This window comes from Desmodus rotundus, chromosome 9 (assembly GCF_022682495.2).
Source record: "Desmodus rotundus isolate HL8 chromosome 9, HLdesRot8A.1, whole genome shotgun sequence".
NCBI lineage: Eukaryota > Metazoa > Chordata > Mammalia > Chiroptera > Phyllostomidae > Desmodus > Desmodus rotundus.
This window is the reverse complement of record NC_071395.1, coordinates 103,608,637-103,632,629: the sequence shown is the minus strand read 5'-3', so window position 1 is coordinate 103,632,629 and position 23,993 is coordinate 103,608,637. Positions and strand designations below refer to the sequence as shown.

The following is a 23,993-nucleotide window of genomic DNA, read 5'->3' as shown; positions in this document are numbered from 1 at the left end:
ATATTTAATTGAAAATGCCTAATAGCCAGGCTTAAAACCCTGGCTATTATCTCTTTTAAGCCAAAGAGATATGACGGGATTCACTGAATTTGGAATTCATCAGCACATACATGATAACTGAAAGCCCTGTGAATAGATGAGGTCTTCCAGGAAGAGCGCCATGTGTGAAAAGACCTAAGACAGAACCTAAGATGCTTGATGATGGGGGGTGGGAAACATGTTCCCTGAGAAGGGTCTAGAGAAGAAAAGGGGAATCTGGAGACTGGTGTGCAGGGTCAAGCCACAGGTGTTTTCGTAAGGAGAGAGGCGGTGGTCCTCAACACCGAAGCCTCAGGGTCATCAACATGAGGATGAACGTGTCCCTTGACTTAAATACAGTGTGTGTGTGTGGGGGGGAGGGTTACTAAAGATCATGGGAAGAATAGTTAAGTGAAGGGACGAGGTTAAGCAGGGGATGAAGTGGAGGCATCTTGTCTCCTGAGTGAAGACATCTCTTTTCAAGTTTGGAACGGAGCAGAGTGTCAGCAGCAGCTGGGGGAGAGATGAGCCTTTTTAATTTTTTTAAAGGATCAATTGAGTGTAGCTAAAATCTGACGACCAAGAGCAAATACTGACGGAGATACAGGAGACAGGAAGAAGCCGAGAAGTGAGGTGTGGGATCCAGAGTGGGAGAACCGCCAGCCTTAGACAGGAGGGACGCCTCTTCCATCGCTAATTAAGGAAAAGCAAATGGTGAAGCTGGCAGATTTCAAAGGTTTGGTGCTGGGTAGCCAATGGAATTCCGGTTAGATTGTTTCCATATCTCCCTAAACTAGGTCTGACTTAGGGGAGTAGGCGCTGCGTCGAGGTTTGAGGAGAGTGAGGATTTAAGAAGCTGTTTGGAAAACCGGGGCGAGGAGGCGGAAGCTGGTCCAAGCTGGGACCTCGCCAGGAGACGCGGAGTGCTGGCCCGAGGAGGACGCCGGGGCGTGCTGCCATGGCAACCGAACGCTGGGCGAGGCCCGTCCGCATGTAACTGACCAGATCCGCGGCATTTAAACAAACCTTTCGGGACACCAGGTGTGGTGCCAACACGGTGGGGTGCTAGACCAGACTACACACCCCGCGATCTCAACCCCTCAAATTGCGAAACTAAACTGACGCTACTGCTACGCAGCGCCAGAGTATAACGTCATCGCCCCGCGACTCCGTTGTGAGAATAGGACGCCCTCCCGGAAGTGGGCTTTAGGTCCGGCAGTGACTGTGGCACCTGGTGGTCCCCCCAGAATAGGTCTGGGGAAGTCGCATGTCAACTATTTCTCTACGTTTTCTCTCGATCCTGACTCTTCCAGGTCAACTCAGTGAGGAAACGTCTCCACCATCATGGGAGGCGGAGACTTGGTAAGTGAGGGAGGTCTCGGCTGAGGAGGACTGAGACGGGCTGGGGCTGGGGCTGGAAATCGGTGGGGGTAGGAGTGGGTAACCTTGTCAACGAAGCCTTGCTTTCGAGGGGAGGGGACAGATCGCTAAGGCCACGGAGGGATTGAGCGGAGACTTGGGAAGGCGTTGCCAGGTGTGTCGCCAAGGGTGGCAGGTGGTGTTTGTGTGCTTGTTGGCGGGGGCCATCCAGACTGGAAATTCTAGGAAAGCCCGGGGGACGGGGGTTGGAACCACGGGGCGGAAAGGAGGACGGGCCACGCAGGTATTCATTACTTTGTATATCTTGTCTTGGGACACATTGCCGTATCTCAACTAGGAGTTTCGAGCGATGTCCTGGGCTGTAGTAGGGCTTGTGCCCCCATTCTTTCCTCTGAGCCCTGTCCTGGGATCCATTTCAAACCTGAAGGGGACCCTTTTCCATTTCTTCTTCAATGCAACATCCTGATCTGTAGTGTCAGAGCTTTCTTCTGAATTTATAGCACTTAATATAAGTTAAGTGGCAATTTCTCTTAAACAGTATAGTTCATGTTTAGGGGGCTAGGGTCCCAAACAGGGCAGTGACCCACAAGGGTATGGTGCAAGATCAAAAACATGCTAACCTTTGAAAGGGTAGCTAATTGAATCAGCAAATAGATCCATTTAGTCACCTGTCCAGTAGCTGTATTAGTTTGTCAGATGTTAGGTGTCATTGATTAGTATAAATTCCAATACTCCATCAGGTTTCCTCGAATTTAGTGTATTCTTCAGATAACTGCATTTAGGAACAGCAAAGCTCTAATCCAGGGTTTCCCAGCCTCCGTGCTATTGACATTTGGGGCTGGATAAGTCTTTGTTTTGTGTGTGTGTGTGTGGTTCTGTGCATTGTAGGATGTTTACCAGCATCCCTGGCCTCCAGCGGCTAGTACCACCTTCTCCCCCAGTTGTGACAACCAAAAATGTCTCCAGACATTGCCAGTGTTCCCTGCGGAGCAAAGTCACCCATGTTAAAGGGGGGAGAGGGGGACCAGTAGGAAAAGGTTGGCAGGCAGTGGAGGGGTGAGGAGGAAGGAAGAAGGACTGGAAGAGCTGACAAGGGGGAAGGAAGGACAAGAAGGCAGAGAGAAAAGGAAGAAGAGGGAGGCCTCACTGATTGAACACTTCCCACGTGCTAGGTACCTGTGTACATTTTCTCATTTAGATTTCTTAACGTGTCTCCTGGTCTCCAGTCTTGTTCCTCTCCAGTCCATTCTTCACATGAGAGCTACTCGTGCCTCTCACCTGCATGTGACTGTTTAGTATTTCCTGCTGTCAGCTGAGTAAGTCCAACCCCTTAACATGGTTTGTCAGGCCCTTAGTCTTTCCTTTCTCAGCTGGCTTTATCTTGAGCCCCCTGTCCATCAGCTTACACTCCGCCTCCAGCCACAGTGAATTATCTGTGCTCTCTTCTCTCTCACCACTGGGCTTTCTCCTCTGTGTGCTGTTCCTTCTGTGTAGAAATCTTAACCCCTTCTTCTCCTTTTTCTACATTACTAGGCTAACATGTAATTGTTCTTAAACGTCACTTTCTCCAGAAGAAACCCTCCCCGACTCAGGGAAGCTAAGCCAGAGCAGTGGTTCTTGGGGAGAATGGGGAGGAGAAGCCTTCCTTGAGGGTGAAGGGGAAGTTCCTGGGAAGGGAGGTTGAAAGAGGTACTAGGTGGGATTGTAAACTCCGCAAGTGTAAGGCAGACCAAGTGAACTGAGGGAAGAAAAGATAGTGTTGGTAAGAATGAAAGATGCTTTTCAGAGTCCGTGCCTTTCCATCTCCCCACCCTACTCCTCCTGTATTGTCATCACCAGCCCTTATTTGACCAATGGAAGACAGACTCATATACATTTCAGGTTAAAAGTATTTGAAGGGAATTCAGGAAGGAAGAGCCTTGTATATCCTGAAGCTTTATGTACTCGAACCAAACCCCCTGGTGTGTGAGAGAATATCGGATGCCAGCCATGTCGTCGTTAACTTTGCCTTGCCCTTACACGGGCCTGCGGTGGCCCGATTAGGGTAGGGAGGGGTGGGTGAGGCAGGGCCAGTTACCTACTTACCTCCCACACACTCCCTGAATGGTTTTCTCTCTCCTCTGCATTACCCCAGAATCTGAAGAAGAGCTGGCACCCGCAGACACTCCGCAATGTGGAGAAAGTGTGGAAGGCTGAGCAGAAGCATGAGGCTGAGCGGAAGAAGATCGAGGAGCTGCAGCGGGAGCTGCGGGAGGAGAGGGCCCGGGAGGAGATGCAGCGCTACGCGGAGGATGTTGGCGCTGTCAAGTGAGCCAGGAGCTGAGGGTGCGGTGGGCAGTGGGCCCTGGGGCTGGCCTGGTGTGTAGGGAACTGCGGGACTGGCCTGCGGGTGCACCCTCCGGTTGTTGCACGATAGCTGGTTAAGAGAACGGGTTTGGAGTCAGACCGACCTGGGCTCTGAGGCTGGCCTGGCATGTCCTAGCCTAGCCATGTAACTTGGGGTGCGTTTGGGAGCCGGGGTTACCTCAGGAGACCCAAGAGAGTGAGAGCTCCCAGTTTCTAGGGTGTGTTGAAAATCAAATGAGATAACGTGTAAAGGGCTTGGTGTAGGCCAAGCTCACGGTAGAGGCTTGGCAAATAACCACGGCTGGGGGTGATTGCCACCCCGTGCCTCTCCGTCTGGGTCAGGGCCCGTTCCTGCTTTGGTTTGTTTGCGTGTTGCAGGCTCATTTCAGGAGGTGGGTGGTGTGTCTGTCAGTAAAAGCCGTGTGCCCATGGACAGTCCCACTCGGTTTTACCCTCCTCGTTTCCTCCTGCATACTATAGGGTAGGAGTGGCAGATAATAATTACCCTACCCATCTTGCAAAAGGAGGTGGGAGTAAGTGTGTTCTGGGAAGAATAAAAAACAAAAGCTATGCAGCGCATTCCTAAAGTCGGACTTGAATAAAAGCCGCGGGGAGACTAGCATGGCGTACTCTCCTGTCGTTGCCCTCATTTATGTCCTCAGGGGCAAGTCTCCAGGGCGACGTGCAGCTTGCGCCCCCACTGGATGTGCAGGGCTTTCCCTTCACAGGTCCGTGACGAGAGGTGTGTGGCGTCCAGGGTTGCGTGCGTGCGTGTGTGACCCCGTTGCAGTTCATGGAAGTGGCCATGGAACTTGGGCAGGATGACAGTTACATTTTTTCAGATGAACAAATTGGGGACAATGCCGTTCTGACTTAAGTGTGAAATTTGAAGTGTTTCAAAACAAATGGAGTTTGAGAATTTACAAATATATTCAGGGCCCTGGCGGGTGTGGCTCAGTGGGTTGAGCGCTGGCCTATCAACTGAAAGGTCACCAGTTCGGTTCCCAGTCGGGGCACACGCTTGGGTTGTGGGCCGGGTCCCCAGTTGGGGCTGTGCGAAAGGCGTGTTTCTCTCACACGTGGATGTTTCTCTCCCTCTCTTTCTTCTTTCTCCTCTCCCTAAAAAAATAAATAAAATCTTTAAAAATATATATATATTTAGGGAATTAATATGTAAAATGAGAGAAGAGAATGAAAGTTGTTTTTTTTTTACCCAGATACACATTATTTTACTCTATGTACTTTACATAAATTATATACTTTACATTATAATGTAATATAAATAAATGTCAAACATTCTAATTAATTCCTGGGCAGCTTATAAAGTGAACACACATTGTTACGTGTGAAGTGTCAGAGTTTGTGAACCCTTGATTTTAAAACATACCAATTTTTAGAAGGACTACCCGTTAGTCATAAGAGTTCATTTTCCCACTAACCAAAGGTAAAAAAAATTATTTTGAAATTTTTATTTAACAAAGCATTGGACATCACATGCCCGATGTATCAGAAACTTGGGCTTTGCAGAGTCTGGTGAATGGGGTTGGAGTGTATAGAGTACGGTCTCCGCGCTGGGAGGGAAGCACCTGCGCTGTGGCTGACCCGCAGGCCTGCTTGTCTGTTGCAGGTGGGAAGATGATTTCATATCCTTTTATTCTTTGTTCCCTCACATGTCCTCCAACGTTGTAAAACACAAAGGTCAGCATGTAGATCCTGTTTTTTTTGATCTGTACTTGCAGATGTATTGAGATGATCTGCTTGTCCATCTAGACTGTATAGTTCTTTGCATAGTGTCAGGCCTTTAATTTATCCTCTAAAATCCCAATAAAAACCTTTTACTATCTAACAATTCAGTTCCATTGTTCAGATAATCTTTTCTGTGTTGGAAATGCATCTCTCAGGACAGATGGAAACCTTAATAGCATGCCTGTTGTTCTGGATGTCCAAATCCCTCTTTGCAATAGTGAGTGTTGCTTTAATGTTTACTGATGATGTTAGGGTACTGTGTTTTCCAGACAGCGGTCTGTACCAGTGTTTCTCAACCCTTGCACGTTAGAGTGTTCATGGAAGATTAAATAAAATGGGAGTGATTCCCACCCAAGCAGATTCCCTAAGAATAGCGGGGAGTGTGTGGGTCACGGCATCTGTATATATTAAGAGCTCCTTGGGTGGTCCTAATGGGCAGCCTCGATTGAGAACTCGGTCCATATCCTTAATGATAGCAATGACAAAAATCTATAGATTATTTTGCTTTCATACGGCTTTTACTCCAAATATTTTTTCACTTAAAAAGTAGAGTAACAAAGAGAGATAGCAGGTACTCGCTCCATTTTACACGTGAGGATATGGACATGCGCAGAAGTAGCTAGCATGCTTGCCTAGCGGGGTAATGGTGGGACAAGGACAAGTCCTGTGGCCTGGATCTCAACTGTACAACATGTTCTCTTCCCAGAGGGCTGAGTAGGACTGATGCTAGTTGAATCTTTTTACGACTAGATAGAGCCATGAGAATATTACTTTATATAGTAGAAGCGTCTGTCTTAGGTTTTCATATCCTTTCTTCTGTATTTGACCCAGTTCCTTTTTCCCACTAACGTTTTGCTCCTTAGCCTCCAGGTTCCTGGTCCTCCCATCTCTTCATACCGTCTCTTCTTTTTCCTGCATTTACGTAGCTTCTACTGGTCCTGCCCCGCATGGCCTATCGCTCTTCTTCCTTTCTTCTCTCTCCCTCTGAGAGCCCCTTCATTCCTCTGGCACCTGGTTTACTTCATGCTGATGACTCCAAAATTTATCCCACCCGAACTCTTGTGTCTCTGTATTCAGCTGCCTATCAGGCAGCTCTGCATTGAGGGTCCCGGAGTCACCTCAACACATGCTTAGCTCTCATCAGTACTGTTTGGTACTTTATTAACCCATATGCCGCATCCAGTAAGTAACCTGTGAGCATCTCAGTCGCCTGAATGTTTTTCCTCCTTCTGGCCTTACTCATCTCTCTGGCACATAGGAAGTATGCTGAGTAAATGTTTACAGATGAATAAAATGTTTACAAATGAAAAAATGAATATTTATTCCCAGTTTCCCTGTCACTAGTGTCAGGTATGTATAGGCATAATCCCTTCATTGTCTTTTTTTTTTTTTTAAGATTTTATTTATTTATTTATTTTTAGAAAGAGTGGGAGGGACGACGCTCAACCAACTGACCCACAGCGGTTAGGGGACAAACCAATCCTTTTAATAGGGCTAATATCTAAAGTGTTATGACCTGATGTTATTGGTTTATTCTTTCCAAACCTTTTTTTTATTTATTGATTTGAGAGAGAGAGACAGAGAGAGAGGAAGGGGGAGCAAGAGAAACATCAGTTTGTTGTTCCACTTATTTATACATCGGTCGGTTGCTTCTTGTGTGTGTCCTGACCAGGGGATCGGTCCCGCAGCCTCGTATGGATGACTTCCAATCAGCTGAGCTGCCCCGCCAGGGCTTGGTTTAGGTTATTCTTATTAAAAACGTCTGAAGACGCGTCCTGACCGGTGTGGCTCAGTTGGTTGCCCATTGCTCTCAAAGCGATTGGTTGCCCATTCCATTCCCGGTCAGGGCACGGGCCTGGGTTGCAGGTTCTGTCCCTGGTCGGGGCGTGTACCAGAGGCAGCCGATCAATGTCTCTCTCACATCGATGTTTCTCTCCCTCTCTTTCTCCCTCCCTCTCTCTGTAGAAATAAATAAATAAAATTTTAAAAAAGAAAATGCCCAAAGATGTAAGCAGGAAGACATTCTTTATGCTCACAGTTGTTATATATTCTCAAAAATAAACAAACTAATAAAACAAACAAGTCATATTCAAAAAACATTCACTTAAATATTATAGATAATACTGTTTTCATAAAAACACTTTGCCACTTGCAGTGTGAGTGTGGTCCTGGCTGCTTCAACGCAGGCCCTCACGGATTCAGCACGCCTGCATTGTCTGTTGTGTGCGGGTTCTGTTTTCTCACCTTTTTTTCCTGTCAGAGCCACAGGGGACTGTTTGTTTGGCACGATACCGTGACATAATTTGGCCCACCGCTTTTGGCTTGAAAGTATAAATTTACTTTTTCATTATCTCCTCAAATGTAGCATAACATCTTGTGCCGATATGAAAATAAGCCCCAAAACACAGTGACCACAACTGCATACGTGGTCACTGAAGTTGCCCTTGGTAACGAGGTGATCCAGAATATGCTTATTGTGTCAGGTTGTCCTCGAAATGAAAGGGTAATATAAAGACTTTGTAGAGGAGACGTGGGAAGCCCCAAGCCGAGGCCCGTGCCCCGGGTTGAGGAACACTGTTTCCCCCATAAATTGCACTAGGTGGAGAAAACGGTCTGCCCACTGCATGGTGAGCTTCATGCTGGTGAGCTCCACTTCTTCCCGTGTGCCGTGGGAGGTGCCATGTTTGGCCCGTGCCACGTGCCTGCAGAATAGGCCCTGCTCTGACCAGCTGTGGTTCTCCCTCCCTTGTGTTCAGGTTTTGTGTGTGGGTTTGCAGGAGTCACCATTTCCTTTCCTTTTCTCTTTTTCTTGAACTAGGAAAAAAGAAGAAAAACTGGACTGGATGTACCAGGGCCCCGGTGGGATGGTGAACCGGGATGAGTACTTGCTGGGGCGCCCCATTGACAAATACGTTTTCGAGAAGATGGAGGAGAAGGAGGCAGGCTGTTCTTCTGAGACAGGACTCCTCCCAGGCTCGATCTTTGCCCCGTCAGGTGCCAATTCCCTTCTTGACATGGCCAGCAAGATCCGGGAGGACCCACTCTTCATCATCAGGTACTGATGATGGTCTGGAGGTGCTTAGTAGAGATGTCATAGAGCCTGTCGCTTCACCACTGGTTTCCTCTTAGCTCTTGTCCGTCACGTGATAGGATTTGTCTCCATTTGGGTTTCACGGTGTTGGGAAGGAGGCTCCATTAAGGGTGTGTGGTGTAGGCCATCCGGAAGATATTGGCAAGTGGGCTGGCCCCGACTAGACCAGACCAGATTTACTCATTTACTGTTGACCCTTAAGCAAAAATAGGAGGTAGAAGCAAGGTGAGAAAGGCTAGCAGCTTCTTAGAAATTTGGAGATATGTATAGAGTTGGCTAGGTGGGTAAACAGGTCTTCTTTCTTCACCCCCGTCCTTTTTTTGCAGCAGAACTCTTTCAAAAGACAAGTTAGAATTTCCCTTGAAACCCTAATCTGTAACAGATCAAAGTAGCTGCATATTGGGGGCTAAATGAGATCGTGCTGCACATATTTTTCAGGGGGGGAGTTAATTTGCAATATTTTATTTCAAGTATATAAGGTTGAACATTGAAAATGTTTATTATATTTCTCCATTTGAAAATTATTTTAAAGTTATTTATATATTGAAGGTATTGCATGTGTATATGTAAAAATATTGTATAGTAAAGATATGTATATGCAAATATTTTCTTCTGTTTTGTTAGCTTCTTAATTAATTAATTGTGGGAAGATATATTGAACAGAATTTACCATCTTAACCATTTTTAAGTCTACATTCAGTGCTATTAAGTACATTCACATTCTTGTGCAACCATCACCACCGTCCACCTCCAGAACTCCTCATCTTCCCAAACTGAAATCCTATAATCTTTAAACAGGAGCTCCTCATTCCCTCCTCCCCCCTCCCCCAGGCCCTGGCAACCGCAATTCTACGTTCTTTTTCTTTTTCTTTTTTAACTTACCGATTTTGGGGGAGAGGGGGAGAGACAGGGACAGGGACAGGGACAGAGACATCAACCTGGTGTTGAACTTACTGAGGCATTCCTTCGTTGACTCTTGTATGTGCCCTGATTGGGAATCAGATCTGCAACCTCGGCTTATCAGGATGATGCTCTAACCAACTGACCCGCCCAGCCAGGGCTCACAACTCTACTTTCCATCTCTGCGAAAGTAGCTATATGTGACTAACTGCTCTGGTTACCTCATGTAAGTGGAGTGATACGGTAATTGCCCTGTTGTGACTGGCTCATTTCTTGCAGCACAGTGTCTTTAAGCTTCATCCTTGTTTCGCATGTATCAGAATATCTGCTTTAAAAAAAATTGTAATGAGCCCTGGCTGGTGTGGCTCAGTGGACTGAGTGCTGACGTGCAAACCAAAGGGTCGCCAGTTTGGTTCCCAGTCGGGGCACATGCCTGGGTTGTGGGCCGGGTCCCCAGTAGGGGGTGCTTTAGAGGAAAGCACACGTTGATGTTTCTCTCGCTCCTTTCCCCTCTCTCTAAAAATAAATAAATAAATAAAATCTTAAAAAAAAATTGTAATGAAATACACGTAACACAAAATTTACCATCTTGCCCTGAACCTGTGTAGCTCAGTTGGTTGGGCATCGTCCCACGAAGTGAAAGGTTGCTGGTTCGATTCCTGGTCAGGGCACATGGCTTGGGTTGCGGGCTAGCTCCCCAGTTGGGGACATGCGGGCAGCAACTGATGGATGTTTCTCTCACACACACAGATGTTTTTCTTCTCCTCTTTCTCCCTTCCTTCCCCTCTCTCTAAAAATAAATAATTAAAATCTTTGAAAAGTTACTATCTTAATCATTTTAAGTGTGCAGCTCAGTTGTGTTACGTATGTCCACATTGTTGTGCAGCCAGTGTCTGGAAGTTCTTCATCTTTGGAACTGGAACTCTCTGCCCATTACCCTACACTCTCTCTCCCTCAGCCCCGGAACCGCCATTCCCCTTTCTGTCTTTATGAGTGTGACTACTGTAGGAACTTCATATAAGTGAAATCATACAGTTTCTGTCTTTTTGTGACTGGTTTGTTTCACTGAGCATGGAGTCTTCAAGGCTCCTCCGTGTTGTAGCATGCGTCAGGGTTTCCTTCCTGTTTAAGGCTGGACAATGTTTCACAATGTGTATTTTGTTTCCTCATTCATCTGTGGATGGACTTATTTCCACCTTTTGCTTATGGCGAATGATGCTGCTGTGAACACTGGTGTTCTAATGTTGTGTCTTATAAACTGCTTTTTTTCACCTAATCTTGTATAGGGACATCTTTCTGTGCCACTAACTGTATTCCTATAACATCATTTTTATGTCTATATTGTATGTATATTCCATAATTTATTAATACTTTCTTGTTGGATTCCTAACTTGTTTCCAAATTTTTGTTGTTATAATATGAACACCTTTATAATGAACATCCTTCCTTCCTTATTTCCTTAAATCACAAATTTGTGACACGACCAAAGAGTATGCGCAGGCTGTGATAAGTGTTGCCAAATTGTCTTCCAGAAAGGTCGAGCCATCTGCCCACCTATGAACAATATATGAGAGTACAGCTGCTTGGAAGAGGAATCCATTCTCTTGATTTCCCAGGCCGTTATTATGCCAAGCAGCGGGTGTTGTATTAGAAAGTTACAACCAGCCGGTTACCCAGCAACCGACTGACACACAGCATGACACCCACTTATTTGCTCGACCATTTGGGATGCGCTGCGTGTGAAGCCTCGCACACCGAACTCTCTTGCAGGACGGGGAACCAGTGCAGGCTTCCCTGGTTCCCTCATGCCGATTTGGGGAAGACTTCTGGCTTCCGCACCATCACGTAGATTTTACGATAGGGCCTGTCTCCGTGCATTTTGATAAAAGATTGTTACATAGAATTGTGAAGAGTAGAATGAGTGACTTAATCTTTCTAAAAGAAATTGTTATGATTTTTATAATTTCCTCTCTTTAGGAAGAAGGAGGAAGAGAAAAAAAGAGAGGTGTTAAACAATCCTGTGAAAATGAAGAAAATCAAAGAATTGGTAAGTAGGTATCACATAAGCATCAGGAGTATCTTTTAGATACTTAACGTGAGAATTTCTCTCTATTTATTCTTTCGTCATGAGAGGGAAAACAGAATGCCTTAAAAAAATTTTTTCCCCCTGACTGGTGTGGCTCAGTTAGTTGGGCATCATCCCACAATCTGAAAGGTCGCCAGTTTGATTCCCCGGGGGCACCTATGAGAGGTAAACGATTGATGTTTCTGTCCCTGTCTTTCTCCGTCCCCTCCCCTCTCTCTAAAAAGTAAAAAATAAATAAATAAATAAAATTTAAAAAAATTTTAAAAATTGACTTGAGAGAGAGAGAGGAAGGGAGGGAGAGAGAGAGAAACATCAATTTGTTGTTCCACTTATGCATTCATTGGTTGTTGTTGTTGTTGCTTTTAAGATTTTTATTTATTTATTTTTAGACAGCAAGGAAGGGAGGGAGAAAGAGAGAGAGAAACATCAGTGTGGGGTTGCCTCTTGCACGTCCCGCACTGGGGAACCTGGTCTGCAACCCAGGCATGTGCCCTGACTGGGAATCAACCCAGCGACCTTTTGGTTCACAGGCTGGCACTCAATCCACTGAGCCACACCAGCCAGGGCTGGTTGATTCTTATATGTGGCCTGACCTGGGATTGAACCCCGTAACCGGGGGGTATTTTGGAACAACATTCTAACTGAGCTACCTCTCTGGGACTAAAAAGTTTTATCTTTTAGAGACCTTTTCCTGGCGATTTTATGCAGTCTTAATTTATCAAGCTTCATTAATCTTGATTTCCTCTATTTATGTCTTTTGGTTGGGAAAGTACCGCGTGATGTCATTTTCCAGAAAATGAGGGACATGGGGTATGCCTATGGAAGGCATGGTCAGACGGCATGTTCAGGAGACCAGGTGGTAGAGCCTCCAAGGCCCATTGAACGTTCACGTGACATATTATGTGATTGTTTCTTGGATCAGCTCCTGGCCCCCCGCAGACCCAGAGGCTTGGAGCCAGACAGTTTGTGTGTGTAACCCAGTCCCCTCTGAAGGACGGACAGGGTCTCAGTAATCTGGTGTGTTTATGTTCTGGGCATTTTCCAGCTGCAAATGAGTCTGGAAAAAAAAGAGAAGAAGAAAAAGAAGGAGAAGAAAAAGAAGCACAAGAAACATAAGCACAGAAGCTCAAGTAGCGATCGATGCAGCAGTGAGGATGAGCGCAGCTCGGGGAGGTGAGCATGTGGAGGCAGGCCTCACTCATCATTGATTCGTTTACTCACTCATTCCGCAGACACCAGCTGAATGCCTACCCCATGCCAGGAACTGCCAGATACTGGGGTTTCAGTGCGAATTCATACACGGGCCCTCTGCCCACAGAGCTTGTCATCTAGCACGAGTTCCTTTGGAGATCTTGGCATGACCCTGCAGCCCTATAGGTCTTTGGTCAGACATCCTGGACATGACTTTCACCTCAGCTTGTGATTCCATCAAGACAGAGCGAGTTTTATGTAGGCTTTTAATTTTTTTTAATGCATTAATGGGCCCATCTGGGCCCATTCTGTGTGTCTTCTCTGTAGTCAGCATAGTCACCGCCGACTCACTCGTAGTCCCTGGAATGGCAGTATGAGGTGAGGGAAGAATGTGTTCAGGCATTAGGGCTGAAAAGCTGGGCCCACGATTTTTCACAGGAAAAAAATATGACTGTGCTGATGCATCTTCTGGCAAAGACAGTCCAAATAGAGAGACGTGTTCCCAAGTAATAGCTGGGAGGTGGGAAAGTTCACCATCGAAGCAGAAAGCACATTTGAGCACAAGAGATTTAAACTGGACCTTGATGCATTTTCTTTTTCCGCTGAATGTGTTTTAATCTCTTAGATCTCAAAAGAAGATAGCAAAGTCTTCCTCTGTTTTGTCCAAGGTTCCTGGGTATGGCTTACAGGTAAGAGTGGGGGCTTCTCAGAGGGAATGGGACTGTCGAATGTGCCGACTTGATGGCCTTTTTGGAGAGAGAGTATTTTTAGCAGCCAATCAAACATCATGTGGGAAGGAGGGAGTTTGAGCCCCCGAGAGCGGGGCTGCTGGGGACAGGCCAGTTCCTCATCCCTGAGCTCTGGGCTCTCGGAGCAGAGAGGCTAAACCACCAGTGGAGCATTTAGGCATTCTGTCCATCCCTCTGCAAATAATTTGCATGAAATGCACGCGTTTGAAGTGCACAGGTTGATGACTTTCGGCAAATGTACATCCCTCTGGATTCCTTCTTCTCCCTCAGTGTGTTTAACCTTAGGTCCTGTCTCCCATGCTCTGCCTCTTGCTCCCCCTTAGGTTGTAGTGAAGAGCCAAGCTGGTTGGGTGGGCACATTCCTGTCTTTCTTTTTTTTTTTAAGATTTTATTTATTTACTTACTTACTTACTTACTTAGAGAGAGAGAGAGAGAGGGAAGGAGAAAGAGAGGGAAAGCTACATTAATGTGTGGTTGCCTCTCGCGCACTCCCTACTGGGGACCTGGCCTGCACCCAGGCATGTGCCCTGATGGGAATTGAACCGCGACCCTTTAGTTTGCAGGCACTCAATCCACTGAACCACACCAGCCAGGGCAGCACATTCTCTTAAAGAATTCTGAAGATAACTTTTCTAAGCTTGTACGGTTCTCGGTGAAGGGGTTGGTTTACGCAGTTGTCTCCTCATAGAACCTCAGCGCTCACTCATTCTTTTGTTTCACTGCATTTTCTGAGGGGTTGAGTTTTCCTGTGAGTAGCTGTGCTTCCTCTCGTTGATGATACAGATCAGGGACTCGGACCACAGCCAGGGTCCTTTGATGTCCGAGCCAAAGGGAGTGCACGGGTGGAAGAATCACTCCAGGTCCAGAAGTTCCTCCCCCTCACCTCCAAGACATGCCAGCAAGAAGAGTGCCCGAGAAGCAGGGTCCCGGGACAGGAGGTCTCGGTCTCCAGGCAGAAGGTCACGGTCCCCGAGGCCAAGCAAACTGTGAGTCTGGGAGTTCACTGTGGAATCAATCACCTATGCAGGTGGGGGGCCTGGTCACAACAGGTTGTTTGCTTTTGGTGATATCTGTTCATTAATTTTTCCAAATGTCTTTGCTTTGTTATTCCCTTTACGTCATTTTCCCCCGACCTCAATGTAAAGCTCAGGCCCCTAGAACTACATATTTATGTATTTGGAATCTCTAGAGTGAGTTTCATATAAAATCTTATGTACCTTTATGCCTTTGTTTTTCTTCTGCTCCTGCCCTCTACTCTCTTCAATTTGGGTTATGATACTAAAACAGCTTTCCTTCTGTTGTTTGAGCGACATGATAAAAAGCCATTGTATTGAAAAAGCTTTTCTCTTCTCGCCCTTCTGTGTCTGTTACAGGCACAACTCTAAGGTAAACAGGAGAGAGAGAGGCCGAACTAAGAGCCCATCGCCTAAAAAAGAGGCCTACCAGAGGCGGCATGCACCCGGATATACCAGGTGAGTCGAGAGGCCAACAGATCAATTTCAGAGCCTGCGGGCCCGAGTCCAGGAGTGGGTCGGAACCAGGGCAGGTGGACACGCTACATCACCTTTTTGCCCCAACCAGCTTTTTAAATTATTCGTGTCAACTTTTAACAGTCCATCCCACCTCCATACCATGGGAGGCACATTGAAAGGACAAATTAATTGACCCTCTCTTGACATCTATAAGCACGTGAATTCTCATAGAAATTTCCATAGAGAAACTTTTCTTGAGAGAGTGTTCATTTCTTGAGACTTTAGCTGGAAGGGGAACAGGGTGCTCTCCTCGAGGGCAGACCCCCTAAGGTGGACTCTGTGTTTGAGCTGGGTGAGGAGTGGGCCAGGCAACACAGGTGTGCAGCCCCGGGAACAGAGGCAGTGCCCGGGAAAGGCTCTCCCTCTGGGTCTCAGTTGTTCTCAGTGGAAGTTCAGATGAGATGAGCAACTTTCGTGAACTTCCTCTTACTGCCCCGACAAATTGGCCACACATTAGAATCTCCTGGGCAGCTTAAAAAAAGAATTCCTTTGCCCGCCTACACCCTAGCCCTGTAACATCATAATCTCTGGGGGCTGGCCCAGATGTCAGTATTTTTAAAGCTCCTTGGGGATTCTGACGTGCAGCCAACACTGAGAACCACTAAGACTCTAGCAGGGGTGTCCAACCTTTCGGCGTCTCTGCGCCACGCTGGAAGAAGAAGTGTTGTCTTGGGCCACACGTTAAACGTATTGTGACACGTAATCACAAAAAAATCTCAATGTTTTAAGTAAATTTACAATTTTGTGTTGGGCTGCATTCACAGCCATCCTGGGCTGCATGGGGCCTGCAGGTTGGGCCTTCCCCAAACAGATTGGATACCCCTGCTTATGACATCTTGTATTTCACTGTGTTGTTAGAGGAGAGGTGGGCCAAATGGGCCCTTTTGGTTCACAGGCCGGCACTCAATCCACTGAGCCACACCATCCAGGGCCCTCAGGTCCCTTTTAACTATTAATTGCCTGATTCTCTAAGTTTCCAGGGAACAGAAACTTTTTATTTTTATTTTATACTAAACATGAGTTTTATTTAATTAAAAAAATAAGATTGTATTTATTTACTTTTAGACAGAAGGGGAGAGAGGGAGAAAGGGAGAGAAACATCAATGTGTGAGAGAGAACATTGATTGGTTGCCTCTCACACGCCCCCAGCTGGGGACCTGGCTAGCAACCCAGGCATGTGCCCTGACTGGGAATCCACCTGGTGACCTTTTGGTTCACAGGCTGGCACTCAATCCACTGAGCCACACCAGCCAGGGCCAGAAACTTTTTTAAAAGGTTTGAATTTGACTGGCAACTTCCCAAAGTATGTTACATATTTCTCCGCCTTCCCAGAGGGAGTATACTCCCATAATTTAATCTTTTAGTGGTGCGACTGGGTCAGCTCCTCCGCTGTGCTGTGATTTATGCCGCACTTAGGGACGGATGCTCACGAGCCTGTGCCTTTTACTGTATTTTACGGCTTGCAGCCAGCACGTGGCTCTGCTTTCCGAGATCCTGCTTTGGTCTTGTCTCTTTTGCCGCCTGTCATCGTTTGAATTTGTCTTACCTTGTCAGTCTTTGTTACTGCCCTTAGCGTTTTTGTTGAATTTGATCATTTAAAATGAGTTAGAGCACTTCAGACCTGTCTCTTCCAGGAGTGAAAACACAGAAACTTGAATGCATGGATTTTGTGACAGCCCTTTGTTTTGGTTTGGTGTTCCAGGAAGTTGAGGTTGTTTTATGAAACTAAGATGATGGTAATTAAGACAAAAAAAAAATTATGGCTGTAAAACCATTCTTAGCACTATTTAATCGTTTCTCAGATTGAGAGACACTGGGTAGTTCTATGAGGACCTGAGGGTCTGTTTAAAATTTTTGTGTTTTGTATGTATATTTTAATTGGTGTTCTGAAACAACTTTTCTTACAGCTAAAAAGATGAAGCTTTTCTTTTGCAGTGTAATTCTCAATTTAAAGCAGTTCTTATATAGACTAAAACTATTTTTTCTCTTAAAATTATTTTTGGGGCCTTGTGGGATTTCTCTTTACCGTATTTTTTGGACTATAAGACATACCTAGGTTTTAGAGGAGGAAAATAGGAAAAAAACCCCGCTCCACCGCTGCTGACCCCCCCCCCCCCACCGTAAGCTACATTCGGACTATAAGATGTACCCCCATTTCCCCCCCAAATTTGCGGGGGGAAGTGCATCTTATAGTCCGAAAAATACGGTAATTTATGTTAGTTTTCATTGCTTTCAGTGCTTTCTAAATTTCTTACAGGTAACACAGAACTTTTTTTTTCAAATACAAGCAAAAGTTGATTTAGAAAGTCACAGGGGTAGAAAAGGTTAGCCAGCTGTGTGGGCTGCATGGGCTCAAGGAAACAAGTTACGGAGGCAAAAGAAGAGCCCTTGGAGCTTAGGTAAAAAAAGGTGGAGAGAACATGCCTGGGGGAAGGAGAAAGGGAAAGGCCTATGAGAGAGAGACAGACAGACAGACAGACGGGCATCAAGACATTAAGTCATCAAGACATTAAGTCATCAAGACATTAAGTCATCAAGACATTAGTCTGTTGTTACAATTATTTATGTGTTGATTCTTGGATGGGCCCTGACTGGGGATTACAACTTTGTATCTATAACTTTGATGTATTGGGACAACACTCTAACCAACTGAGCTACCTGGCCAGGGCCGATATAACACTTTTAGATTATTAAAAAAAAAAAAAAAAGCCCTGGCTGGTGTGGCTCAGTGGATTGAGCGCCAGCCTGTGAACCAAAGGGTGGCTGGTTTGATTCCCAGTCAGGGCACTGGGTCAGGTCCCCAGTAGGAGGCATGCAAGTGGCAAACACACATTGATGTTTCTCTTTCTCTCTTTCTCCCTCCCTTTTTCTCTCTCTAAAAATAAATAAATAAAACCTTTAAAAAAAAGTATGCTCAAAACAAATTGAAAAAAAAACCCCAACACTATAAGGTCACACCCCAGAAGTGGCTAAAATGCCTACTTTTGGGCTTATAAATTGCCCAGAACAAAAGCAGCAGTAGGAAACAGAAAATGGAGTTATGATTGTTGTATTAATTACTGTTATTATGGAGGCATGATGTGCTTAGATTGTTTTGATCAGTAATACAGACGTATTTTTTTTAAGTCAAAAAGTCTTAAAACTTCGCCTAACCTCACTCCTAGTCATGCTGCCCAGTGGCAGCTACTTTCAGCTTTTTGAGCATTTTCTTTGGCAGCTCTCTATTTCCAAAAATACACATACTTGGCTCTCTGTCCCCAAACCCCATTGGTGAAACACCCATGCCTTCCTTCCCTCTCGGGTGCATCTCCTAAGCTTTAAGGGGCCGCACAAGACTTATACCCAGGAAAGCGATGGGCAGCAGAAGCTGGTCCCTGGGCTCACCCCCTGAACCTGTCTCCAAGGCCCCCTTTTCTCTGACTTTTCAGCGAGTGCAAAGCAGTCCTTCCTGGGCTCCTGTCTGTCTCTGTGGCTTTTACTTCTCAGTGAGTCCACGCAGCCCTGCGTGGTTCACTTTCTTAGACTGTTTTTAGAGAGTAGAGCAGCCTCGCCTAGGCTGTCTCTGTTGCTTCTTCTATCTTAAGCCCTTCCTTATTTCACTGTTGCCAGCTTTAATTAAAAAAATAAAAAAAATACATGTATATACATTGTGGTCTCTTAATTCATCAGTTTTAGATATTAGATATTTTCTTAGTGTTAGGGTAAATGAGTTCTTACAGTAAGTGAGTTCTTATACACTCCTGGTCCCATGGTTTTTCTCTCCCCATCTTCCCATTATAGTTATATCACAATTTTTGGTTTAATCAGTATGTGGATTCATGTTACTATATTATATAAATATTGTTCATTGATACTTTTCATTGCCAAGCAGAATAATAAAGTTATATTTCCTTTCTTTACATTTTTTTCTCGGGTCAATATTTACCTCTTTCAATCTGACCTATGGCTTTCAGTCTGGGAAATTTTCTGGTATTATTTCTTAACTTCTTTATTCTCCCTAGTTTCTAAGAATTGGTTCATGTTCTGATGTTCCTTTAAAAAACCCTCCTCTGTTTCTCATTTCAGTGATGTAATATCTTTCATTTGTTATCTCAGTGAGATTTTTTAATTGCAGATTTTTAAGAAGTCGTGTGCTTCTCTCTTTTCCTTTTGCGTCAGTCTCTATGTTTCGTATTAGAGCCTTTCCTGAAATGTTTGGTGATAATTTCACCGTCTCTGCATATTTAAAAGTGAGGTACTAAAAAGCTGACATCACTGTGTTACGTATGGGCAGGGCTTGTCTAGGTTTGAACTGTTTTTTAGGTGGGAACACTCAGATATCCGTATCTTTGGTTCTCTTGTCAGGAACCATTAAATTTCCCAGAGGAAAAATTCTCTGATTGTCTGACCAATGGCTTTAAGTCTGGCTGCTGGCATTCTGGAAGACGGGCGGGAGCCCCAGTGTTGAGTATGTGAACTTACGTTTCGTCCCTTTTTTGCCCTGGTGGCCCTGCCAGCTTCCTTTGCTGTACCTGCTACTTCTGCATCTTCTGGTCTTCTGTCTGCCTGGTTTAGTTCTTCAGATACTGCTGGAAGGGTCTCCCCTGGGACGTTCTTCTGTAGACCTTTGGTGGAGCAGTCATTTGCTTCCCCAAGTTAGGCAGAGGACCCAGCAGAGTCTTAATTGCCTCTTATGCAGGCTTTAAGTTGGTTCTTTTGTTTTCAGCCCTGTGCCTTGCTGCCATCCTCCAGCGTACTTGGGGCCCATAGTCTCTGAATCTTTCCTAGATTTTGCTTCTGATTAGTATTGGGCACTTACGGTTCTGTTTCCTCCAGTTTGTTAAAGCAGTTACCACCCCTTCATCCACTCTGTCTTCCAGCAACTTGTTGGCATCTCTTCTCCCACGTTCTCTCCTTTCCTCATTGTCTTTGTGGGTTTATATATTTTATTTAGTGGGGTTTTGAAAGGGAGTGTGCCATTTCACTATAAATAAATTAATGTCTAGTTCTGGTATCTTAAGTTTGTTTCTCAAAATTGGGCTCCCAGACCCCTCCCTTATGAGACTTTGTTGTGATTTTTTTTTTAAAAGCTGTTAGTTATTTTAGGCAGGGGAAAGGAGGGAGAAAGAGAGGGAGAGAAACATCAATGTGTGGTTGTCTCCCATGCACCCCCTACTGGGGACCTGACCTGGCCTGCAACCTAGGCATGTGCCCTGACTGGGAATTGAACCAGCGACTCTTTGGTTTGCAGTCCAGTGCTCAATCCACTGAGCCACACCAGCCAGGGCACTAGTGAGACTTTGATAATATTTTTTGCTGTTTAAGGGGATCTATACATCACACACCCATTTGAGGAGCAATGGATTTGAGTGTCTGACATTGTTAAGTAGTGATTGCACTGGTTCATCACCTACTTTTCTTGTCCTAACTTCATTTGCAGTGAGTGCTCAGAAAGAAGACCCACCTGTTACTTTGTGAGGTTAAGTTAAATTCTTCAGGCATCTGGCTTCTAGTTTAATAATCCCATGAATTTCTAGGCATCTCCAGTGGGTAGATGGTAGATGTCGGTAGTCACGTGGATAACTTAGTCCTCTGCTCTTCTATAACAGGGGTGTCAAACTCATTTTCACCGGGGGCCACATCAGCCTCGCGGTTGCCTTCAAAGGGCTGAATATAACTTTAGGACTGTGTAAATGTACCTACTCCTTAACAGTTAAGCGAGAGCTCGGCACTGCTACTGGGTAGAAACAAGGTGCCGGGCCAGATGAAAGAAGGTGGGAGAGCCAGTCAGCCCACAGGCCTTGTGTTTGCCACCTGTGTTCTATAAGTTGTCGAGCAAACAATTGGAATATTTTGTATTTAATATTTCAGAATAATCACTCTTAGTCTCTGGCTCACTTCATGAAATCCTTGAGTAAACTGCCCACTCTTTGTAAACATAATTCTTTTCGAACCAAAGGTCTCCAGGTATTTAACCCAAATGATGGGCCATAGTGTTCTTTGTGGAAATCTGTAAATTTGGTTCTGAGCACATGGTCGCTCTTTAAACAGTTACAAAAATAAATGTAGCCTTTATTACCATGCAATATAAAATACATAATTGAATTATTGAATGAGGGTGTGGAATCCTTCGCTAAATTTTTGAAATTTGAATGAAACCACCTGACCAAGATGTTAGGAAGGAAGGAGACTCATGCTGAGTTGGACAGTTGGTTGGGCATGACTGTGGAAAGAGCAGTGAGCTGGTGAACTTGGGGTCCTACCTGATTTCTCTTCTCCCTGAGGCGGTTCCCTTTTGTTGCTTGGAGAGAAGTAGACCTGACAGGATGATTTTTGTGTTCAAAAGAAAGCTCTCATCAGAAGAACTTGAGCGAAAACGGCAAGAGATGATGGAAAACGCCAAGTGGCGGGAAGAAGAGAGACTGAACATCCTTAAGAAGCACGCTAAGGATGACGAAAGAGAGCAGCGGCTGGAGAAGCTGGACTCTCGGGACGGGAAGTTTATCCAGTGAGTGCACCTACTTCCTGCCCAACCGCTTCCATGGTTACGGTCCCAAGGTTGCAGTTGGGCAGCTGGTTCCTTCATTTCTTCTGTTTCAAACACTGTTCATTCCCGTGTTTCTGTGTCTGTGCAGAGAGAACATGGAGCTTAGCCTCCAGCCCATCTTTGGTACTACTCCCAGCTTCTGGTCTGAGAGTAGGATGTTTGCGATTTGAGGGGAGGAGAAGGGAATTGATATTTTCATTGAATCTCCTTCGCCTTCCTTTTAAATAAGAATTCATGGCTCAGGAAGTGTTTTTCCAATGAGGCTTTGTCTATTTTTGAAAAAAGATAAAATTTCCCTTTGGAACTGGTTTAAAAAATGGAGTTCCAGATGGAGTCACTCGAAAGTCATCTGTGCGGGCTTAAAAGAGCTTGTTTCTTCTTTGTGGCTAGCAACCTGTTTCTTCTACTTTGCCAGATGACCAGTCGACATGTTCAGCACTTACATTTGTCTGTCTTCTCCCTCCAGCCGCATGAAGCTAGAGAGTGCCTCTACCTCCTCCCTGGAGGATCGGGTGAAGCGGAATATCTACTCTCTACAGAGAACCTCAATAGCTCTGGAGAAGAACTTTATGAAAAGATGAAAATCATTCTCTCTTGCTGATTTTCCTGAATTTTCCAGGGAAGCTGCTGACCCCTTAACCATTCTCTTTATAAGAGTTAAGAGTTCAGGTGACTTGTTCCACAGATGCCAAACCACCACTGTTCAAAGTGACTCTCCTCCACTGATTCCTGAAATAGCTGCACCTTTGAGACCTAGTGTGATTAGTTTTATGGGACCCTCAGCAACTTTTGCTGGGTGCAGAGTGGATTTTGACTTTTCAATGGGTGGGTACCAGACCATCTGAGTGCGAGTACCCCTCCTGCTCTGAAAGGCTGCTCCCTGTGGTCGTGGTTCTTCTTATGCCCCTTCCCTCTCCCCTGTGTGAGCACACCTATCCCTCCGCCTCAGTATATACTGGACCTTTGAGGAGCCTCCCTCTCCAGAGTCACTAAAGTAGATTGTGTTTAATGAACATTTGTTTGACTTAGTAGATACGAGACAATGATGTCAGGTTAGGGCAGAGCCAAGGGAGTGACAAAGAATCTAGAAGGGGAAACTATTTAAAAATCTCTAAATGAACTGTTGACCCATTGGACTGTCTTTCAAACTGTAAAAATATAGTGTGTGTATAGGTACAAACAGTAATTTTTACATGCTTTTTTAAAAAAGTTAGCTTTGTGAGCATATTTTGTGTGGTAAGTGACTTTAATGGAACCACATCGTATCTTGTTATGGAGTAATACAGTAAGGTAGGTCAGCTTTTTTTTCCCCTCTGCAAATCAGGCTAGTTTAGGAGGGGCCTGGGATTACTGATAGGATCTGGGGTATCGATCCCTTTACATGGCTTAGAGTCTTGATGTGGGAAGTGCAATGATGAAGTCAAATGATTTTATGAGTCAGGACCCAGTTGCCAGTGTGCTCCCTGGCTCTTAAAATAAAATGGAAGCTGTTTATTTCACAGCTTCCCTTTTATCAGGTAGTAATCTTATTACAGTAATTCTAGATTTTCTGGAGTTGTTTGTTACTATTTTTTAGTCAGTTATTAAAAAACCCAAAAACTTCTGGGACCAGGCTCCTGTCTTCACTCCTTTACCTTCTCTATTCTTTTACCGCAAGCCCTCGTTGACCCCTGGGATCTTTCTTAGGCATTCCTGACCCACACATTAGCTGGGCTAGTTGCTTTTCTGCTGACTCCTAATTTTGCTTAAAATGCAGTTGGATTTATTTTTTTGAGTGCTTATGATGCCAGGCACTGTAGCAGATAAAACCCACTCTTTCCCCAGAGACAAAGTAGCATATACACTTGTTATTCATTTAATCACCTCATCCTGTTCCCCTGCACTAGGGTTAATTATGTATTTTATATTGCGTGGTAATAAAGGCTACATTTATTTTTGTAACTGTTTAAAGAGCGACCATGTGCTGAGAACCAAATTTACAGATTTCCACAAAGAAATGTGGCCCATCATTTGGGTTAAATACCTGAAGACCTTTGGTTCAAAAAGAATTATGTTTACAAAGAGTGGGCAGTTTACTCAAGGATTTCATGAAGTGAGCCAGAGAATGAGACGATTATGCCTCTGCTGTAGGACAGGTGCCATAAGGTGCCATTAGTCTCTTGACCCTTTGGCGGGAGGCCGCGGGGCAGCAGGTGGGTGGGTGCGGAACCCATTCATAAAACCCAGGGCTCCCGGCTGCCTCCTCTCATTGGCCCTGGGGGGAAGGGGCGTGTCCCGCGGGTGGAGCATCGCCCTAAACCCAGGGGAGTGGGAAGATCCACGCTTGGGTGGGGCGAGGGGGCGTTCCTTGGTTTTCCCGGCAGGACTTCCTTTTCCCTTGGCTGTCTTCCTCCTCTCTCCCTCGGGGTGGGGATGGTACGTCCCACCC

The 23,993-nt window shown here is 45.4% G+C and overlaps 1 protein-coding gene across 1 annotated transcript; it reads left to right on the top strand.

The window, feature by feature from the left end:
* The first annotated feature begins 1,054 nt into the window (after nt 1-1,054).
* Nucleotides 1,055-23,168, top strand: CWC25 (CWC25 spliceosome associated protein homolog). The gene is made up of 10 exons (XM_024573285.4): nt 1,055-1,380; nt 3,533-3,705; nt 8,309-8,545; nt 11,459-11,528; nt 12,613-12,740; nt 13,384-13,447; nt 14,291-14,493; nt 14,881-14,979; nt 21,365-21,526; nt 22,032-23,168. Exons 1-10 carry the CDS (start codon nt 1,363-1,365, stop codon nt 22,144-22,146), a joined length of 1,269 nt encoding a protein of 422 aa, XP_024429053.1. The 5' UTR covers nt 1,055-1,362; the 3' UTR covers nt 22,147-23,168.
* Nucleotides 23,169-23,993: the final 825 nt, after the last annotated feature.

What these genes read in the sequence shown, in the direction of transcription:
- CWC25 (XM_024573285.4), top strand. An exon ending in GACCCACTCTTCATCATCAG is followed by an intron (nt 8,546 to 11,458) that starts GTACTGATGATG and finishes TCCTCTCTTTAG; the next exon opens with GAAGAAGGAGGAAGAGAAAA. An exon ending in CATGCACCCGGATATACCAG is followed by an intron (nt 14,980 to 21,364) that starts GTGAGTCGAGAG and finishes TGTGTTCAAAAG; the next exon opens with AAAGCTCTCATCAGAAGAAC.